Source organism: Populus alba, chromosome 1 (assembly GCF_005239225.2).
Source record: "Populus alba chromosome 1, ASM523922v2, whole genome shotgun sequence".
In the NCBI taxonomy this organism is placed as follows: Eukaryota; Viridiplantae; Streptophyta; class Magnoliopsida; order Malpighiales; family Salicaceae; genus Populus; species Populus alba.
Genome location: NC_133284.1, coordinates 49937779 through 49954806, shown reverse-complemented (window position 1 = coordinate 49954806; position 17028 = coordinate 49937779). Strand labels below are relative to the sequence as shown.

The 17028-nt window shown below is 29.6% G+C and overlaps 1 protein-coding gene across 2 annotated transcripts; it reads right to left on the bottom strand.

Annotated features, from left to right (window-relative positions):
• Window positions 1-9323: 9323 nt before the first annotated feature.
• Window positions 9324-11754, bottom strand: LOC118040120 (uncharacterized). 2 transcript variants are annotated; one of them, XM_035046987.2, is made up of 3 exons: window positions 11602-11754; window positions 10039-10970; window positions 9324-9572 (listed from the first exon to the last, which is right to left on the bottom strand). In XM_035046987.2, exon 2 carries the CDS (start codon window positions 10913-10915, stop codon window positions 10046-10048), a length of 870 nt encoding a protein of 289 aa, XP_034902878.1. In that variant the 5' UTR covers window positions 10916-10970; window positions 11602-11754; the 3' UTR covers window positions 9324-9572; window positions 10039-10045. The 2 variants fall into 2 exon arrangements, with proteins under 2 accessions (XP_034902878.1, XP_073263249.1); XM_073407148.1 differs by lacking the exon at window positions 9324-9572 and having other exon boundaries at window positions 9899-10970.
• Between the last annotated feature and the right edge of the window lie 5274 nt (window positions 11755-17028).

The window sequence follows — 17028 nt, the reverse complement described above, 5'->3', positions numbered from 1 at the left end:
TTAAGCCTTTTATTGTGGACTGCACATTGCAATCTACAGTGAAAAAGCTGATGCCTTTAATTTTTTTTCTTTTTTCTTTTTCTTTGTTTTTTTTATTTTTTAATTATTTTTTAATTTACTTTTTTAATATTAAATTTTTTTCTATTTAATTATCAGACTTTTATGATACGGATCCCAGATTTGATGGTTAAGCCAATTGATTCATAGTTAATTAAGATTTTTTTTCTCTTTCTTTATTAGTTTTTTTCTTCTTATATGTTTTTTTCTTTATTTTTTCTTTTTAATTAATATTTTTTTATTTAATTTAGTTCATTAATATTAATTTTTTTTCTATTTAGTTATCGTTTGATGCCTTTAGTTTTTCTTTTTTTTTTCTTTTTGCTTTTTTTTTTTCGTTTTTATGCCTTTGACTGTGGACTGCACAGTACAGTCCACAATGAAAAAGTTGATGCCTTTTGTTTGTTTTTGTTTTTTTTCTTTATAGTTAATTTTTTTCGTTTAATTTAGTTTGTTAATGTTAAATTTTTTTATATTTAGTTATTAAACTTTCATGACATGGATCCCGGGTTTGATGGATTTACCTGGTTTCACAGGTTAGCCCATTTAATTCTGGGTAACCCATCAATTTGTTTTGTCCAAGATTTGACGGGTTAACCCAGTTAATTTTTTTTTAAAAAAATTCTCGTTAGTTTTTTTCGTCCTCTTGGTATTTTTTTCTTTTTAATTAATCTATTTGATTATTATACTTTTATGACACGACCTTACAGCCAGACCCACATCCAAGGCTATTGGGTTCGGTATTGCAATAAGACCGACTTAAACTTGGGTCATGCAAGTTTAATGCTATTATTAATATTATAAATATTACTCTTAGGTCAGGTGTTGCAGCCAAACCCAAGACTTTTGGGTATAACTTTACAGAAAGACGTAACAATTTTAGACTTTAGTTTTTTTTTATATATATATTTTTTAAGTAAAAATAAATTAACCTGCAGTATCGCGCGGTCATGTAACTAGTATATACTAAAAGGGATTAGTATTTTACTGTGCAGTCCACAGTAAAACAGTGATCCCTATGCCTTAGGGTTGTTTTTTTTTTTTTTTTTGAAGCTGTCTTATTTTTTTTAATTGTTTTTTATGCATTTTAGGATTATTATTTTTTTGCTTCTTTCTTTTTTTTTTTTTTTTTTTTTTTTATCTTTTAACAATTTTTTTTTAAATTACTTTATTAATGTTAAATTTTTTTTATTTAGTTATTAAACTTTCATGAAACGTTTTTTGAGTTTAACGGGTTAACTTGGTTTGACAAGTTAACTCAGAATTTTTTTTCATTTTAATTACTTTTTTTTTTTGTTTAGTTTAGTTTGTTAATATTAAATTTCTTTCTATTTAGTTATCTGACTTTCATAACATATATCCTGAGTTTCACGGGTTAACCTGATTTCACGGGTGAACCCAGTTAATTTTAGGTTGACCAATCAATTTTTTTTTGTTTTTTTATTTTCATAAATTTTTTTTGGTTAATTTAGTTTGTTAATGTTAATTTTTTTTATTTAGTTATCAGACTTTCATGACACAGATCCTGAGTTTAAAGGGTTAACATGGTTTGGCGAGTTAACTTAGATTTTTTTTTTGTTTTTTTTTCTATTTAATTTTTTTTTTTCGTTTAGTTCAGTTTGTTAACGTTCACTTTTTTTTTTTTATTTACTTATTAGACATTCATGACATGGATCCCGGGTTTAACGGGTTAACATGATTTGACGAGTTAACCTAAATTTTTGTTTTTTTGTTTTTTTCTTTTTAATTATTTTTTTCGTTTAGTTTAGTTTGTTAATGTTAAGTTTCTTTCTATTTAGTTTTTTTTTTTTTTACTTCATAGAGGTTTTTTTTTTTTTTAATTAATTTTATTTAATTAATTTAGTTTATTAATATTATTTTTTTTTCTATGTAGTTCTCGGCTGATGCCTTTAGTTTTTTTTTTTTGTCATTTTTTATGCCTCTGACTATGGACTGCACAGTTGCAGTCCACAATGAAAAGGCTGATGTCTTTTTTTTTATTTAATTTTTTTTGCTTAATTTAAATTGTTAATGTTAAATTTTTTTTCTATTTAGTTATCAAATTTTCATGACACGGATTCCGGGTTTGACGAGTTAGCCTGGTTAATTCTGGGTTAACCTATTAATTTGTTTTTTCCTGTTTAGTTATCAAACTTTTACGACTCGAATCTAAGGTTTAACAGGTTAACCTGGTTTAAAGGGTTAACCCAATTAATTCATTTTTTTTTCTTTTTCTTCATTACTTTTTTTTTTTTCTTTTTGGTTTTTTTTCTTTGTTTTTTTCTTTTTAATTAATCTATTTAATTATCATACTTTTATGATACGACCTTGCAACCAAACCCATGTCCAATGCTATTGAATCTGGTATTGCAGCCAAACCAACTAAAATTTGGGTCATGTAAGTTTAATGTTATTATTAATATTATAGATATTACTATTGAGTTAGGCGTTGCAACCAAATCTAAGACTATTGGGTATAACTTTGTAGAAAGACCTAATTCTTTTAGATCTTAACTTCTTTTTTTTTAAATCTAAAAAATAATTGACCCGCGGCATCGCGCGATCATTTAACTAGTATATATATATAAACTGATTAGTAGTTTAAAGAGACTGTAGCTACATAGATACATGTTTTGATATTTAGGCTCATATATCAAATCTTAGAAAAAACAAAAATTATAAAAATTATTTTGTTAGTGTTTTCATCCATGGTTGTAGGCATGTTTTTTATCTATTTATTTTTTCCATATTATATTTAAATGATAATTGTTTTAGAAGTATATTTGGATGTATAAATCTAAAAGTTGGTATTAGAATCAGTAATAATATCATTGCCTTGATAAAACAAATTTCTTTGTGGATGAATGAATTATTTTTTTTTTATCTATTTTCATATCTATGTTAACAGATATCTGTTTTGGATTTTTTCAGTGGTTAATTGATTTATTGATTCTATTATATCCATAGTTTTCAAACTTGGTCCGGTCCAAGACCTAAATTCCGGGTCTCTCAGGTCAAATTTTTTTTTTTAAAAAATCAAAATAACATCATTTTAGAAAAAAAAAAACAAAAGTCAACGGGTCATACCGGGTTTTTTCTTTCACTATTTTTTTTTAACACAACCCCGTTCCAGCCCAGGTCGACCCGCCAGGCTGGGTTTCAAAATTATTATTATATATTATCTGCCTTAAGTATTTTAGAAACAATCTTGGTAAAAATTGTCCTTTTACTTTGGTTTAGCTGAATAAAATTTTCTTATGCTTTGTAAAAAAAAAAAAAAAAATTGTTCCAAAATTTAATTGATGATCGCCTTGACTTGATATATGGCTTAGAAATTTGGTTTATGGCCAAAGGAGTTTCGATGATAACCATGAACATGCCCAGTAGCTAAAGAATAAATTGAAATCCAACCTCCCAAAATATTTTTTATTTTTTCATGAAAAAATTATTATTCTTCTAAAAATATATTTCAAAAAAAAATCATAAAAAATCTAGTATCATAAAGAACCAATAACATGCAAGCAAAATAATCTTCCTTTTTCTACGACTTAATATCTATTTGTCTGGTGGTAGGCATATATATATATATATAATGGTGTAAAAAGGTTGCTACAGTTGAATAGGTTAAAAAAAGAAGAGAGTGAATTGATTTACTACCTATAATTTTGTTAGGTAGTCTCTTTACTTTGTTTGAAGGGCCATTCTTTTTAAGGATTCCTATGTTATTTCCTCTTTTCTGGCCGCTGTGTTGACCGATATTTTTTTTAACATAAAAAAAATAATATTTATATAGCAAAAAATTATTTAATTGTTATTAAATTTGATATAATAATTTAAATTTTAAAACTGATCTAATTCTTTACATAACCCTGATTTTAAAATTAAATAAAAAAAAGTTAAGATAACCTAAAACAATCCTTTAAAAATATTTTTTTTCTTAATTAATTTTTTTAAATAAATAAAACATGGAAGACAAACTATTTGTAGCATGAAACACAATATTGTTGACTAAAACGCACATTAACCAACTAAAACTACAACATGAAAATGTTATACAATGATTATTTGTACTTCACTTGTTATGACTAGGAAAACCAACGCCATGTCATTTTATTTGTAGCAAGTGCGATTGAAAATTTTTATTAAAAATAAAAGATAATCTAGCAAAAAAAAATTAATAATAATAATTTAACATCATGAAAAAGTAAGAGATTAAAGGGATAGAAAAATCATAAATATAATTCATAGATAAAATGAATAATATTGTCGGTAGACAAATGAAAGATTTTCTGAAAGTTTTTTTTTTATCTATTTACTTGCTAGGCTGTTAGAACCAGATTCTTTTCTTTTTGATCTTTTATCAATTCTAACAGTTTTCTTAACTAATCAAATTACGATGAATAAGACCGAATCACATGCCATTAATAAAAAAAACCAATTAGATCCTTAAAATAGTTTAACTAATCAAATTTTTTATTTATATTTTAATAGGTCACGAGTTCAAATTATATATTTTTACTTAGTGAATTTATCTAAAGTTAAATAATTTTTTTTTTAACATAAAAAAAACGAATATTAAAACATTTTATAAGTGTTTTTTAATAAAAAATTCTTAATCATAAATTTAAAAATTTATGCATACATTTAATTAAATAAACTAAAAAATATTTATATATAAATTACCAAAACACATATAAAACATCCTAAACACCTTGATAAATCTGTATATAGTTTCAAACAACCCAAAAAACTGAAAATAAATAACAAAAATCAACCTAAAACCAAAATCATTCATAAACTTAGATCTATTATCATATACAAAGTCTAGGTAAAAGAACATCTAGAATAAACTTTTCTCATCAAATGAAATTCATTGATATCAAAATCGATATTTTTTGTGGATAGAATCAATGTCAACCAAAACTCTCTCTTTTTACCATAAGAAATCATGTTATTTTTCCTCTTGTCTTTCAAATCATGCGCTAAAAATAAAAAATAAAATAAAATTTTGAATTAAAATTGAGTTTTTTAAAAAAAATCAAGGGTCCACTCTTCTACTATTTTCTATTAAATCTTCAATAATATCTCAATAAAAAAGGTCTTGATCAGAGGCAGAGGTCCATGCTTCTACTATTTTCTATTAATTCTCCAAAAATAAAGTCCGAAAATGGCTATAATTTCTACCAGAAGTTTCACAAGCTTAACCACGTTATGCGGTAGAGAAGGTCCGGTATGCAACCAAGCACACCACATAGATTCAAACCCCAACATTTGAAAACAAAAACATATAAGAGATACTTGGCGATGGAATATATATATTTAAATACTAGAAAGATTGACACTTTTGATAAACTTTGTTGCAAACCACCATCTGTGAGCTCGATGCACTGAGAATATGTTCAGGTTTATGGCAAGAAACACGTTTTTTATCGCTTTACCAAACCCATCCTGAGAAGATTATAAAAAGCATATAGCTAGCAACATGAAAGTGCAGCATAAGATAAATGCAACATGTGGTGGCCTTTTTTAGTGGACAAATAAGATATGATGTATGTCTGATTGTCTGCCATGTCCATTCCATAAAAGCCAAGCTAAAGTGTTCAAAGAAATCCCATATTTTAATAATCAAACCCCTTTTGTCTTTCTTTTTGCTAGAGATGTGGATACAATATTGTGCTGTCATAATTAATTTAGTCCCACAAAAAGAATCACCTAAGGCTTTGATCACCAGCATACTCACGATACCTATTAATGAAAAAACTATAATATCCTTTCATTTTCAAAATATAAAAATCAATTTCTTTCATTAATGACAAGTGAGTAACACAACCAATGGAGCCTCGACCGGTTCCTAATAAAGTAACTATCCTACAAGCTAGAACATCAGAGTTGACTGGGTTGCACGTCCTTTAAGAGTTTGTTTGACAGTATGGTTGCGGTTACTTTTTAAATAGTTTTTCGTAAAATATATACCAATAATGTTTTTTAATTTTTTAAAAAATTATTTTTGAACATTAGCACATCAAAATAATTTGAAAGCACTAAAAACATATTAATTTAAAGTTAATAAAAATAAAAAAATTTTAAATTTTTTAAAAAATGCTTTTAAAACGCAAAAATAAACAGGTCTTTTTTGTTCAGAATAAAAAATGAAGGCAGAGAGGAATCAAAATAGGAAACAAACTGGACATCATATTCTCGTGCTAGCTTACATGTCAAATGATAGTACTCCTGTAGATGCTGGTTCCTAGATTTGAATTCAGAAAGTCAAGAGAGAAAGCACACAACCTGGTTATTAAACCAAGCCCTTGACGATGTTTGATTAACAAATTAGTGATGTTATTAATCTATATTTCTAAGGTGATGAGTCAATTGGTAGTTGTGGGCAACCAATGATATAATAGGTATGAAGCAGTATGATAATCATACAATTCACGGTATAATTGGCAAATTAATAATATTTTTTTGTTCACCTGGTAGTATAATTTTCTAATTGGTAGATATTTGGTCAACTAATAATTAGCAAATAGAACTAAAGGTGTAGATAATAATGTAAACTCAATCAATAGTGTTTTTTTCCCTGTTTTTGGATTGTAATGGGTGGTTGTTTGCTTTGGTTAGTGGAATGTGCGTGTTGATTAATGTTGTTTTCATGAATTTTTGGATTGTATTTATCTTGTTTTGTTATCTGGGATGGTTATTAAATTTAATATAATAATTTAAATTTTAAAATTGAATCCAATTCTTTATATAACCCTGATTTTAAATTAAATCAAAGAAAAAAAAAATTAAGATATCCTAAATCAATTCTTTAAACTTATGACCTGAATTTTAAATTCCATCAAAAATCAATTTACTTTTAACTCAATACTAAAAGATAAATTCAATAATAATCTTATATTAAAGAAAGAATTAAAAAAAAAAATCAAAGAATCAATAAAAAAAACCTTAGGTGTTTGGCAAAAGAAGTGCATGCTTGAACCAATATTTTTTTTTTCTTCCTTTTCTTCTTTTTTTTTTTTTTTAAATAAAAAAAATAAAACATAGAAGACAAACCATTTGTAGCATGGAAACACAATATTGTTTACTAAGGAAAAACCGAGCAACTATTTTTTTTTTTTTATATATATTTTGAATCGTTTTGATATGTTAATTTTAAAAATAAAAAAATAATATTATTTTGATACATTTCAACATAAAAAATAATTTGAAAAATAACCGCAATTACACTTCCAAATAAATTATTAAAACACATAATAACCAACTACACCACTACATGAAAATGTTATAAAATGAATTAAAAAATATAAAAACCTCCTTTACTATTTGTACTTCACTTAGTATAAAATGATTAAAAAAATATAATAACCTAGTTTACTATTTGTACTTCACTTGGTATGACTAGTTAAGCCAACGCCATGTCATTTTATTTGTAGCGAGTGCGATTGAAAATTTTGATTACAAATAAATGATACTTTAGCAAAAAATAAAAAATTAAAAAATAATTTACCATCATGAAAAAATAAGAGATTAAAGGGATAGAAAAAATCGTAAATGGATAGCATTGTCTATAACAATAGACAATTGAAGGCTTTCCGAAGCATTTTTTTTTTTTATTATTATTATGCATTTACTTGCTAGGCTCCTAGAACTTCTGGTTTGAGGAGTGAAGGGCAGCTTTCAGGAGGCGCGATGAGCTAAGCCCATCGTGGCGAAGGTTATACTAACAAATTTGAAAGCATAGAGACTCATCAAAATTAACTTTGATTTTTTCTTCAAAAAAAGGGGGGAATTTTTTTTTATTAGAAACAAACCCATTACAATCTATTTTTTTTTTGTAACTTGGCACTCACGTAAAAGGAGAGCTGAAAACAGGGGCCAACTTGCATGCAGGCCAGAAATGGTCAGTCATTTCCACAGCAATTTTCTTCTCAATCAGATTTGTTCATCGGGCAATGCAGCTTCACGTCACTCGAGCACGTATACTCACAATTGAGAACAAATATATGGCGACTAATTCGGTTGTTGAAGGCCTGCACTGCCCCAGGTTTTTTGGTCTAATGATCATTTATGCTAATATAACTTTTCCTCTTGATAAGGCATAGTCTGCTAGAATAACACATAATGTGCTATAACATCAACCAAATTCTAAGCTAGAATATAAGAGATACACAGAAGCTGAGGTCACTTGCAAAGTTGAAATGAGAACAAAATCAACAAGAAACCTTCACAACATAGCTTGAAATAACATTCTACAAAATCTGTTTCAGAACCTTCAAGGCATGAATAACCAGTAAGGGAAATAGGATCAAAGTGAATTGTCTATGGCAAGCTTGTAGTAGAGTATAGCTGGAATGCAATCTTACAATTGAGATATATAGACAGTATTTGAGCATTTTAGCATGCGACTTGTATCTCCAAATAAATCTGCCCACCACTACTTGAGGCTGTTGACGCTATATTCTTTTGGTTCCTTGTTACTTGATATTGCATTAACATGGTAAGATTGCTAAGATCCCTCAAAACGAAGAAATCAGTTCAATAGAGTAGGAGATAATAAGAACCTTCAGCCCCTAGCTCTATCAAGCCGTTTACCACTGGTGCGTTGCACCCCCATCCCCATGTTCAAGATTTGATCCTCTTTATGCACAGATGGAATGGACAACAAGACTAAACCAATTTCACCAGCTGCATTATCAAACTATGGTTTCTCAATGTATTTAAATACCAAATAACATGCCAGCCATGGCATTGTTAGTGCAGATAATTCAATACATAGCATTTCCTTCAAATATTCTGCTGAAGAAATACTACCCTAACTGAACATGTGGTCCTTATATGGTCTGGATCATGTACCATTCTGACTTGGGTTTCTATACTTCAGTGGCTGCTATAAATTGAACTAAGAATAAATGGCACCCCTAAATGGCACCACTACACAATGTAGTATGGTATGCACCAACGAAGACGGGGTTAAACATTACATTACCATTGAACTCCACATTCCATTGGTACAGTGAAGCTATTAATCACTTTGTATCCCACCATCTCTAACTATCCAAACATAAATAAAGAATCTAATAGATCTGAACATATGGTTTCTATACCTCTACAAACTCATAGTTTTGTGACATAGCTAACACATAAAGGCTTTCGTAAGCAAAGTACATTCTACTTGGTCAGAGAACATATGCCAGACATAACTATCCAGATCAAACATCAAGTTAGCAAAATCTGCAGACACTTGGGATAACAAAACCTGATGATAAGACAATTGAAAACAGATACTAACACTGCATTGAACACACTTTAGGGTGAAAATTTAGAATGGTTCGTCACAATTTTCCATCTTCAAAAGACAGAACAACAGTTCACTCATTCATAAAACAAAAGTAAGCAACTATTCACAAAATTTTGGAACTTCCATTTCCTAAAAACACAATAAGCTCAATGATTCTGAATTCCTTCCAAGCTGAGATCTTAAACCAAGACCTAAACTCCAGCAGCATGCCAAACTGAAAGGGTCATTAGTGAAAACCAGTTATAACTAGCTAGCTTCACCAGATATTAAATGAAATATTTACTGCTCACTGCACCTAAATTGGACTTTCTAATTAAGCACACATCCGAATGATCAATGTATATCAGAATAGAAACACAAAAACTCTGACTAAGTTCATGTTCTCAATAATTCTGTTCTCGAAGAAACTATAAACTCAAATCCATTTACCCAAGTAGTAAAGTCTAAACAGATGTCAAATCTCAACAAACAGAATATCAGAATATTGAAAGTAACAGCTGCTGACAATATTACTAAATGAAAGAAATAGAAAAAGAAATATTGCTGTAAATAAATCCATTCCATTAATCTAATTAAATAAACACAAGCCCGTCAACTTCACATAAATCTCCAGGCCTAAGAGATTGAAAAGTAAGTAGACCTTCAAAATCCATTAATCCAGACATCAAAAGAAGGCATGCCTAATCTCTATTGTTGCTGATTCTGCTGCTGTTGGGCATTGGGAGGTGGCGGCATTCCCGGACGAGGTGGTCCAAAAACAGGAACATGACCACCAGGTGGAGGTGGCATCCCAGGACGGGGTGGAGGTGGTGCAGGCATTCCAGGTCTTGGTGGAGCAGGTGGTCCTCTCATCATTGGTGCCTGTCCCTGGGGTGGCATTCCCATAGGTCTCTGGGCAAACTGTGGTGGCATTGGGAAACCCTGGGGGGGCCTAGCAGAAAATTGTAGTGGACCTGGTGGTGGTGGACCCCGACCCATTGGTGGACCCTGACCAGGATATGGTCCAGGAGGCATCTGGCCAGGTGGTCGGACCACAGGTGCACCACCAGGTGGTGGAGCACTTGCTGCAGGGTAAGTCATGGGTGGAGCAGAATGTTGTGGGACTGGGGGGCGCATGAATTGTGGCTGCATCATGCCAGGGGAAGGCCCACCCACACCACGAACAGGACCTGCAAGGCCAGGCTGGGCTTGAATAAGAGGAGCAGTGGGAATTCCGCGGCCAGCAGCACGACCAAGACCAGGACCAGAAGCTGCTGCGGCAGAGACAGCCTTGGCGCGAGACTCTTCAGGAGGAGGAGGGCCCTCAACAGTCATAGAGATGACCTCTTCACCACGAAGAAGAACAAGGCCAAGTGTTCGGCGGTCCTCACGCTCTTCATTGTTCTTCTTGCCCTTTGCTGGTGGGAGCTTGCGGAACTCCTCGCAATCACCAAGTACAAGGTTCATGTGGCGATCAAAGGCCATGAATTTCCCTACCAGCTGCCGACCATCTTGGATGGTCACACGCATCCGGTAGTTTATGTATTGGAGCATCTTAGAGCTCTTTGACATCGACATTTTTGCAAATCTGGGGTTTCTTCAGCAAGAATATCTTTATATTACAAAACGTTGCCTGCAGTAAATTCAACAAAATCAACAATTATGGTCATAACACAAATCCAAAAACAAGAGCTACCTACAAATACAACCATTAAATCAGGCCTGCAACAAGAACAACAAGACAAGAACAGAGCAGCAAAAGAAATCTTCTTTCAGTTCTACATAGATTAAATAACTGGAACAATAGATCAACTGTTCTTAACTAAATTAAAAAAAAGCCAGAAAAATTACTTGACAATTCGACATGAGATTAACAGCTATATTTCATTTTTCTTCACAAACACTGAAATTTTCTCTTCACAAATTCAATTATTCTACTCTAGATTAAAAAATTCAAGCACCAAAAAAAAACAAAATCTTGCTACAATTACAATTCCAATCCACCCATTATCAAAAAACCGAAAAACCCATTAAATAAACCAAAAAATCCCAATTTTCAACAAAACCAAATCTGGGTTTCAATCGTTACTCACCCATTTCATAAAACATCAATAACCCATCACGTAAAACATAAAACACGGCAATAAAACCACAAGGATTAAGCTTAGAAATGAACAGACAATACAGTTACAAGAATCAAAACGTTTGCCAAAAAAACGCCAGAAAAAAATCCAAAAAAGAAACAAAAAAGAAACGACACAAACCTGTAAATATTGGCTCTTATCAAGAACCCTCTTTCCACCTGTAACCTTCGTTTTCTAGGGTTTGATTTCTGGTTACTGAGAAATGGAATCTGTAAAAATTAGGGTTTAAGTGGTTTTTGGAGTGAGGAGGGAGGGAGCGAGGGTTTTATTAGGACACGCCACTAGGGGTAAAGGGGTCCAAGTAGAGAACAAATAATCTGGTGTAGTGCAGGTAGTTTCTTGAGAATTTTCAGCCGCTTATCTTGGTCAAATAATATTTGGTCCGTTGATGATGATGACTATTAATATTTATTACTCTGTGTAAATTTATAAACCGACCTGTTTTTTTTTTTTTTTTCCTTGTAATCATAGTATGGAATATTTTTATTATTTCTTTAAAAAAACTGAAGAGGAGATTTTATATAAATATATAAAATTAGATACGGCATGTGAATGGCTTACTTGAAATGTAATTGGAAAAATATATAGTATAATTTGTTGCGATAATTGTCACCATGCCACACATATGTGACACGTGGCTTTATTAATGATAATAATAATTTTTATAAAAATATGATAATTGATACAATAAAAATGGATCTTAGTTATTTAGGTGAATATTAATGTGACATTCCTTTAGATGAATAATTAAATGAAGATGCGACTAGGTTTTTTGAGGTTTTAAAATATTTTGATGAATAATTATGAGATGATGCAGAACTTATAGTAAATTTTTGGTCATTGCATGAGTATTTATCATAATTAAGTGAGACTAGTTATTTATTTTGTAGAAACAACAACCTAAGCTTGAGCCTACTCTGATGAAGTTATATAAGAAAAATGGATAACAGGAAAGAGAATAAGAAGTTTGTAGATAACAAAGCTAATGCATTTGTTGTAAGTTTTTTTTTTATTATTATTCTTGTAAGTTTTTTAATTCTTTTAATTATAACTGACATTTTTTTTTTAATTTTATATGAATATAACGCCATAATGTTTGAAAAACATGGATAAGATGCTTTTACCACCTAACCTCATCATGATCCTACACTTGGAGTTGGAAGCTGGAGCAACCAATGGACCCGATAGAAATTGGATTTATAAAATGCCTATAGCATCGATTAGAAAAATAAAGTCAGGTTGTATTGCTTCAACTTTATGCATACAATATACTAGCACAAGCCTAATTGAGGATCCTAGAATAGGTCAAGGAAAAGGTAGTCAAATTAAAAGAAAAAAAGAAAGCCATATTAAAATAAAGAAAATAGGTGGAATTAAGAGAAAATGATAGAATATCAGATGGCTTCACATTATCTTGCTACTCAATTTGGTCCTTTTGGTCCAGGATATCCCTTACTTCACCTCTACCTTCAAATTAATAATCTTGGTGTTCAATAAAATTGATAGTGTTTGGTGCTATTGTGACTTTTTTAATTTAACAACTACATAACTAAAAAATTATTTTTAATTTTCTGATAGAATCACCATTGAATAAAAAAATTAGTCGGTGATTCCATTAACCATAGAGGCATTATTTTCATCAAGTTACATAATTGTTAAGAAGTTTTAAAATCTTTGATGAACATAGCGACGAACATTCTACCGCAAATTTGGTCGCCTACTCCATCAACAACAATAAGATTGTACCAACACAATAGGTTACATAATATTTCATGAATAATTTATTTACTAATGTCATGACCAATAAAATATAGTCGGTGCATTTTATTTCTTTGGCATCAATATTCCATTGACCTTTTCATTGATAATTTATAATGTCGATTGAATTGTTGATGGATAGCAAATTCCCTACAAAACTTTTTTTGAAGATGTGTTTTCTTTGGTAACTTTGTTGGTCATGTAAATAACCAATGAAATGTTGTATACATGCCGATAAAATATTTCGTCGGTGTCTTTCAATTTTCTAGACGTGGTTGAGCAACTCAGTATGTATGCCCATATTATTGTATTTTTATTTGGGTTTGTTAATTAGATTTTATTTATATTATATAGTTGGAAAATCTTATTTAATGGCTAAAATCCTAATTATTAGTTGTTTTGGGGTTTCACTATATTTATATATATAGTTTTGTTGTCAATTTTGATGAATTAAGAAAACAAATTACATATTATTGTTTCCTCTTTCTCTAATTTTACCATCTCTTCTTAGTTTTACTCTTCTTTTCTTTAGTGTTTTTCCCCCCTTCATCTCATCCTTTTTTTTTTTTAAATCGTTCTTTGTCTCAAATTAATAAATATAACTAAGAAAAAGTTAATATGTTCATACCTGAGGTAAATTGCATTGTTTATTTGTTTGATATAAACTAAGAAAAAGTTATGTTGATAGTCTAATCGTTTGTTATCTAAGGTTTAAGAAAAATCCTTCTCAATAAGGAGGTCTTTATCTTATCAAATTAAAAAAAAAAAAAACATAATCGTTCTAATGCCAACAAAAAATTATCTTCTTATTTAATAACAGGAATATGTTTTACCTATAAGTTTATAATCTCACATATTAAAAGAAAAAAAAAAAGTTTTGGTATTTTTTAAAAGCAGGTCAAAATCCTTTAGATTTTTTCAAAACATATCAAAGTATTTTAGATTTATTTTAAAATGCTTAAATAATTTTAGGATTTTTAGTCATATGTAAGGAAAAAAAATTATTTATTTTTATGTTTTTAGGCTTTGTTTGACAAAAAAACTAAATAAAATTACTTAAAAGGTGTTTGTTAAATACACCTTTAAACCTAAAAACCGCATAACAAAAATTATAGCAAACCAAACAGGATATTAAATCTTTTGATCTATTTTTTTTATCGAGTCGGTGGTTGCTAAATACATCCTTAAACCTAAAAACCCCTTAACCAAAATTATGGCAAACCAAACAGATTAAACAAAAAAACAAGGGACAAAAAATATTAAAAATTATTGAACAAAACATATTAAACAAAAAAATAATAATAAAAAACACGAAGAACACCTGAAACAAACCAAGTAACGGGGGTTCCAAATTATACCACATTTGGTCACAATGAAGGCACATTCATGTTGGAAATCATGCAAGGATCAATAATCTAGCATCCAATTACTTAAGTTGTCACTAAAACATCACAATTTTATCAAAATTGGTTTTGGTTCTAAACATAAATTCTAGAATTAAAAGCCATTGAAATCGTGTTATTGATTCAAATAAACACTATATTATTGGTTAATCATGTATTAGAAAGAGTTTTGAGCAAATAAATAAAACAAAACAAGTTAAAACCATGTAGCTAAGACAATGTTCTTAGGAAGAACACGAAGAACAAATGAAGAACATTCAACATAAACCCAACAAAGGCGACTCTCAAACTAGACTAGATATGAGTAAACCCAAGGCACATACATGTTGTAAATCATGAAAGGATCAATAATGTAGCATCCATTCACTTTGATTGTCAATGAATCAAATGTAGGCCAAAACAAATAATAATAATAATAATAATAAAAAAAAGGCCATAAAGAACATGCTTTTGGGTTTGAAATGTATATCTAAAACAATTATTATTTCTTGGCTTTCCTTAGAAAAAATTTGCTTCTCACAAACTTACAAAGCTTAAGAAAACTTTTGTTTTGGCTTTTAGACCTCTACCCTTATATTTTTTTATTATTATTTCTCTCCTCTTTCTTATCTTTTTATTTTTTCTTTCACTCGTTTTTTTTTTTCAGCCCCTTTTCTTGATCTTGAGGGGAGTATTTATAGTTGTTTGTTAGGATTTTAAGAGATCTTGAATCCATTTTTGACCTCTTGATCTTGAGAGGAGTATTGTGAATCATTGATAAGAACCCATTAAGGAGCATTTGTATGTAAGCACATGAAAACTAAATCATTTTTTTGCATGGTAGTTACACTATTAAGACTAACTGAGTTGCCCACTTTCAAGATTTTATTGAGTAATTCTGACATCATCGTCATCTAAGACCACTTGAATTTGGTAAAGTGGATGTACACCTTTCATTTGAATCCATTTTTGTTCAATTTAAAGGTTTGTAGCTCCACATTTATTCTTTTAAAGTGCTAACTTCATCAGCCTGAAATCTAAAAATCAAGTGATGGCTGATTATGGATCAGATGTTGGAGATTTTTATGGAAAATTTAGAATGTAAATATCTAATTTCATGGAAATAGGTTGTACAAAGGATGTTCCTCTTCCATCTTAAAAAACCTCATGTCATTTAGACGTCTAGAATTCCACAATGAGCTCTTTAAAGGTGTTAATTTGATCAATCCAAAATTTGAAAATTAAGTGATGGCTGATTAGAGACCAGATGATGGAGACTTCTATTAAAAAATTAGGATTTAAACATCTAATTTTATGGAAATAGGGTTGTAGAAGGGATGTTCCTCTTCTATTTGCAAAAGACCTCATGCCATTTGGAGGTCTAGAACTCCACAATAAGCTTTAGACTCTAGAAATTAGAGTTTTTAGTTTAAGATTTGACAAAGTTTCAATTTAGTCTGTGATATTCCAATTACGGCACGTGGACCTTAAATTGACACAAGAACTTTTAATTTAATGCAATTTCACCCCTGCCAATCTTATTTATCAACCCCAAAGGTGGCCATTTTTTTTTTTTTTGGATCTCAGTTCTGAATTTTTTCATCTTGATCCTTAATGGACCCACAAAATTTTAATTTTTTTTAATTTTTCCCTTGATTTGGTTAATTTAAGTCTCTATATTCACATGTCTTTTCCAGTTTAATATTTAGTTTTGGATTTCTTCAATCAAGTTTCTAATTGCCTATCAAACTTATAATATTTTTGTAATTAAGCCGTTGATTTGATAAAATTAACTCTTAAAAATTACAATTCAACTCCCAAACTTTAATTTCTTTTAATTAAAGTCTAAATTGACTTAAAAAAATCAATTTTTCTTGCATTTAAGCTCTCAATAAATTCAATTAAACCTTGAAAAATTCCAATTGATTCATTAAACATCTAATTTTGAATTTTCCTCCTCAAATTGAATTGTTTTTGCCAATAGGGCCTTCATTAGTTGAAAATACACTGTTAATTTTTCCTATTTTGATCTTTCTCAACTAGTTTTTGGCAATTTAATGGACGTTCTGATATACTCTTCTCATTGATATATATTTTTGATTTTCTTCCAACATTAGGGTCAAAAAATGTGTAATGGGTATATTACTAGAACTAGAAGTTAGGTCAACTATTCTTTTTAACATAGTTTCGTGGGGAATATAGAATTCTATGTGTATATACCAACATGAATATTTCTTGACAAATTCTTTTAAAAAGATATATCATCATAATATTTCTATGATGAAAATTTTTATTGTTATACTTGACACATGTACATCTAATTTCACTTGTTCAATTATTATTTGGTTTAGAAAGTATAAAATTAATAGAACTTTTTTGTTACATAAAATAATTATAAGATATTTTC